The 6,000-nt window shown below is 38.2% G+C and overlaps 1 protein-coding gene across 2 annotated transcripts in view; it reads left to right on the top strand.

The window, feature by feature from the left end:
- Pcca (propionyl-CoA carboxylase subunit alpha) overlaps positions 1-6,000 on the top strand; it is a 343,795-nt gene that overhangs the window by 263,229 nt on the left and 74,566 nt on the right. For both annotated transcript variants that reach the window (XM_031361748.1, XM_031361749.1), the window contains one exon: positions 2,755-2,808. In XM_031361748.1, the coding sequence (XP_031217608.1) occupies positions 2,755-2,808 (54 nt within the window). The remainder of the gene's footprint in view (positions 1-2,754; positions 2,809-6,000) is intronic.

Consider the following 6,000-nt stretch of genomic DNA (forward strand, 5'->3'; position numbering starts at 1 on the left):
TATAGTGAATGAAATTAAGGAGGCATTAGGAACAAGAACAAGAAATAAAAGGAAGGGTTAAAGAAAAGATATGTGAAGAATGGGCAGAATGTCACAGAGAGAAGGGAGCTCCAGATAAAGTTTTAATTAAGTAATAAAGAAAAATATGTAAATACTTTAACTTAATACAATTTTAACTTTAAGCAATTTAAAGTTGCTTAAAATATAGTTAAAATTTAAGTAAAAGATAGTACAGAAAAAATTTTTAAAGGAAAATAAGTAAAATGTTTTAGAAAATAAAGTATCATAGTAGCTGACTTGACACTGGAATGTGCTAGGTGAGAGGGAAGTCAGCTGACATTCCAGTGTCTTGTGTTACTGAGCCTAGGCCACTTCGTCACTTGCCCACTAGGGCTGTATTCACTTCAGGGCCTTCCCTTCTTTGCCCACCTGGAGCCATACTGGCACAAAGCTTTGCAGCCGGACTCTGGCTTCACTCATGATCAAGCCCAGTGCATATACTCTGATGGTCACTCAAGGTTTAAATTTTATTGTTTTCAGTGAATTCCCACCCTTGGGGTGGAACAAGGCCACTGGTTGAGCTTCATTTTCAGACTCACCCACATCAAACTGCAAGATTAGACATGAGCTCTGGAGTCCAAACAGCCTAAGCAGTGGCTTAGGGAGGAGTGCCTGCTGGAGCCAGGACTGGTTTCCTGTACACACAGCTTTACTCCTGTCCCGTCCTGTCCTCCTCTTCACGATTCTTATGTTCTTCCTTTCTGCTTCTGGTTACCCTGACTCAGAACCACACACAGGTGCTTTCTAATATGCTCTACTTTCTAGAGTATCTGTCTAAGCCTTATTCTGAACATGCTACTTGATTCTTATCATTTTTACTAAAAAGTGTATCTATTATAGGAAGAATACCCCCAGTCTGTAAAGCAAGAATTAAACTGCTCCAACAGCTTTTGGAGTGCTGGAGTTTTGGATTAAGGGTGCTTAACTAGTATAGATTGTAGATATTCTAGAATTTAAGGAAATCTGAGTCCTTTCTGATCCCAAGCATTTATAAGGTCACTTACCTTGTATACTATTTTCCATGTATCCAAGGTTTTTAAATGGCTTCCTGAATGCACCTTGTGATTTTTTTCTATTGGCATTTCTCAGTTCTTTGAACTGTACTTTGTTGATGTTTTTGCAGCTTTGCTTTCCTACTTAACCAACACTTCCCTCCTTAGTATTAAATCCTTAGGAAAAAATTAATGAGCCAAAATGACATGAATTAAGGTATGCCTTCTACATACCTCATTGTCCTGAGCCTGCTAGTAAGATCAATTTGGTGTCAAGCCATTGGCCATCTGTAGGTGGGACCTTCTACAGTGAAGGAGTCAAGAGCTCAGTTTGAACTCTAGAAGGTCCTTCTAGTTTCTATCACCCTACTGATTTTGGTCGGTGGATCTCTGCTTATGGAAAGGGACTAAAAGTATAGTGGAAGCTACTGATATTCTGTAGTGGGTAGTGTAGATTGTTGACTGTAATCCCAGCAGTCAGGAAGCATAATCAGGTGGATCTCTGTGAGTTCCAGGATAGCCTGGGCTACACAGAGAAACCCTGCCTCAAACAAACAAAAACCAAATCAACCAACCAAACCAAACAACAACAACAAAAAAAACAAAAACAAACTCAACAAAACTGGTCTGTCTGTGAGGTTGTTTCCTGTTAGTAGAGAAGGAAAACTGATCCTGAGTGGCCAGTGCCATCCCATGGCTGGGGTCTTGGTCTTCTGCCACCATGAACAAGAGCTGTTGGGTCTGTACCACCATGATAAACTGAGCCCAAATAAATCTTCCCTCAAGTTGCTTCTCACCAGGTGTTTATAGCAGCAAGAAAAGTGACTAATGCGCCATTCATCCTCCAGGGCTTCATCTGCCAACCTTCAAACCACAGAGCTTCCTTCTAGCCTCTTCAACGTACTCGTGAGCTTTCTTGCTAACAGGGACTTGAAGGAACAAGTTAGGATTAAACAGCTTTGTGGTTAGGGTACTAAAGAATATGCAACTCACTTCCAGGACATGGTTTAGTGTCCATTTTCCAGGACTGTTTCTTTTAACTAAAGTTACAATGAGTAAAATAGTAAATTTTTTTTCATTGTTCTTATTGTTACTAATTAATAATATTTATTATTATCATTAATGTGTTTATGATGTGAGTACAGCCACACATGTGCCATGGTATATGTGTGAAGGACAAATTACAACTGCTGGGAATCTGTTCTGTGCTCCTCAGTGGGTACCAAGATCAGGCTCAGGCAGTAGGCATTGGATGGGAGTCAGATCTGTCCTTCTCAGTGAGTACCAAGGTCAGGCTTGGGTGGTAGGCATGAGTGGGAGTTGGTACCAAGATCAGACCCAGGTGGTAGGCATGAGTGGGAGTCGGTACCAAGATCAGACTCAGGCGGTAGGCATGGGGTGGGAGTTGGTTCTGTCCTCCTCAGTGGGTACTCAAGGTCAGACTCAGGCAGTAGGCATGGGTGGCAAGTGCTTTGCCTCCTGCATCACTTCACTGATCTGGACATTGGTCTTTTAAAGAACAGTGCCATTGATGCTTCACTCCTTGCTCAGCTGAGCATGCTGGGGTGTGGACATACTGAATTTTGTTTACTCATTCACTGCTTGGTGGACATTTGTAAGTTTTGTTTGGTGACTATGAACATTCTGTACATTTTCCCCTATGGACGCAGTTTCATTTTACACTGTTTTTTCTTTCTTTTAGTGTCTTTCTCGGGAAGCAGGTGGAAACATGAGCATCCAGTTTCTTGGCACAGTGGTAAGTATGGAAAAGTACTGTCTGTCCTCTTACTCAGGGAGAGTGTGTTTGGCTTTCTTCCATGTTGCTGCTGCTTTCCTTGTGGTTTTATTTTGCTATCAAATTGAGACATCTCTGTGTGAGAAGCAGGACATGTGAGAAAAACTTCTGTGTTGAAAATATTCCTGTTGCATCTTCTCAGAGAGAAAATGCTTCCATAGTTTCAGTTTGTTGCATAGTTGTACTTCCTTTCCAATTGCTGATTTTTTCCTATGTAGTCTTAAAAATAAGGCATACTGGGCTGGAGAGATGTCTCAGTGGTCCCAGCAACCACATGGTGTCTCAGAACCATCTGCAATGGGCATGTGATGCTGTCTTCTGGTGTGTATGAAGACAGCGACAGTGTACCCACATACAAGAAATAAATAAATAAATCTTAAAAAAAATAAGACATGATATAAAAACAATGAACTTGACTTTTCCCCCTCAGTTTGTTTCCTGGCTTTCTCTCTTGAGTTCTTCACATCCACTTTTCTAATGACATTAGATAATAGTTTTATGTCTTCATTATTTTCATGTAAATCCTGTTATTTTATATATTGCTATATGACACTCATAAGCCACATTTTGCCTTTTAACTAATTTCTGTGTATGGATGGGTTATTTTTCTAATCTTGAACTATCACTTCGACATGATTTATTTGGTATTGTGTGGGTATTTTGCCTGCATGTATATCTGTTCACCACATATGTACCTGGTGCCTGTGGAGGCCACAGGATTCCTTAGAGTTACAAATGGTTGTGCACCACGTGGGTGCTAGGAATCAAACTCAGGTCATTTGGAAGAGCAGCCAGTGCTCTTCACTACTGATCCATAAATGCAGCCCTGAATAAGCCTCTTCTTAAATGGAGGCATTTTTAACATTCTAATGAGTCAAGGAGATGTGTTTTATTTATCCATGAATCTCAGTTGTAAGCTCCTTAAATTGCGTTTGCATTTTTTTTTGCCATTTTTTGGTATCTTAAAAATTATTTTCAAGCACATCTATGCTTTTTTGTTTATAAGCTATAGCAATCACCTCATAAGCTGACTCAAAGCTGTTAATAACTATATGATTTTTTACAGGTTTTAGTTATTTTCTAGGTTTTAGGATACCACCCACTGTATGATGGAGTCTTGTACTCTTAAGTAATCAGTTTTGATTATCTAAATAATTTAAGTTTTTCCCTGATGAGGTTTACTTATTTGGCTTGTTAATGTATTTACATGTAAGTTTATAGTTATCATTAGTGCCAGTTATAATTTTCATAAACTTGTTTAAAGGCATACTCTAAATCTGTTGTTTGTCTCTTGCTGTCATCTCCCTGTGTGTTCACTTATGAAGCACAGTTGACATGGGAGTTTATGCAGCATATATTCTATCTTCAGTGCCTGTACTCAACTGATCTCCTGCCCTGAAAATGTAGTTTGTAGGGTGTTTGCTGCTCTAGAGGTGATAGGATCCTGAAGAATGGAGTTGATCAATGAGGTGGACTAAAGCCTTACACAGTAGACAATTCTAAAGAATAACTTGAAGTAAACTCATTCCTTTTACACTTGGGGTGGGGCATGAAAGCATAATCCAAGAATTCTGCATTTTTGAAGGGATTGAAGTCACATGACTTGTATTTTCTTAGAGTTTTCTCACAAGCTCTCAGAAAATTGTTTAATGCCTCTTCATGTCTCTTCACATGACTATATTCTCAGACCATGTTCTTACAACTCCCCAGCCTTTTTATAATAGCAGGATATCCAGCTTGATTTTAACTTTGAGATGTTGCAGATAATTGTAGTTGTTAGTTGATACATAAACATGCTATAAGGAAGCAAAATATAAACATAACAAATAATAATAGAGCAATAGATTAGATTATAATAAAATAGATTTCTTTTTGTTTGTTTGTTTGTTTTGTATTTAGTAGAGTTTAAAATCTTGGCTCTTACTGTGGTTCAGCCCAAAATAAGAACAATTTTTTAGACATTAGAGTTCATTGTAATAAGGATGTATTTCAATGACCCTCACATCACCAAAAGATTTTACTTCCATCGTAGCTAAGCTAAGAGTTGACAGTTCTGCTGTGTCAAGGAATGAATTGTAGGCACGATTTTTGGATACAGATTTCCTGCTATGGTCAAAGCTATTTGACTTGAGTAAGTGACTTTATTCCCAGCCCACAGAGAACAAGTTACATTCATTTAAGAAATGGTGTGTGTATTAAGATGGTCTATCTGCTGGGCGGTGGTGGCGCACGCCTTTAATCCCAGCACTTGGGAGGCAGAGGCAGGTGGATTTCTGAGTTCGAGGCCAGCCTGGTCTACAGAGTGAGTTCCAGGACAGCCAGGGCTATACAGAGAAACCCTGTCTCGAAAAACCAAAAAAAAAAAAAAAAAAAAAAAAAAAAAAAAAAAAAAAAAAGATGGTCTATCTATAAAGTCATTCACCAATTGTTTCAATGAACAGCGGTTCTGCTTGGAGGGTGGTACAGACATTAGGTGTGGGTAAGAATCTTGTTCATTAGCTGTGATAATTTGGAAAAGCATTCATCTCAGAGAAAGAATAACTTATAAAGTCCTCTTCAAACTTGATACAAGAGTTACAAATGTCAAGCAAAGCATTCAGTCTCACTCTTTGTTGTTCTCTTTTCTACAAGTCACTTCCCAAGTTAATTGTCTATGTCTCCCTTGGGTATATAAATACTTTTGAAATATATAAGCTGTTCTGAAAACCATAGTATAGTGTAAAAACATGAAATAAACAATACTACTAATAGAGAGGCTGAGATAGGAGAAGCAAGCTTTCAAGACCCTTATGTTGTACACAGCAAGACACTAACAAACAAGCTGACAGTGTATATAGATTGTACAATATTGGACCTATTTCTCCAATTACCAAATTAGAGAGACCATTGGATGACAATCAACAAATTTCTAATTCCTCATATTTTTGGATTTCAATCAATTAGGATATGTTGGTAATATTAATTTTTATATTAAGACATTAAGAAAAGGTAATTGTCACTTCCTGTTGTTTTTGTTGTAAGAGGTGAAATTAGATTTGTTGAAAGATTACCTTCTTGCTTCTTCTAGGGTGGAGTTTTGCTCCTTATGTTTTCCATCTATTATCCTTTGTAGGGCTGAATTTGTGGAAAGATATTGTGTAAATTTTGTTTTGT

Source organism: Mastomys coucha, unplaced genomic scaffold (genome assembly GCF_008632895.1).
Source record: "Mastomys coucha isolate ucsf_1 unplaced genomic scaffold, UCSF_Mcou_1 pScaffold9, whole genome shotgun sequence".
Taxonomy (NCBI): domain Eukaryota; kingdom Metazoa; phylum Chordata; class Mammalia; order Rodentia; family Muridae; genus Mastomys; species Mastomys coucha.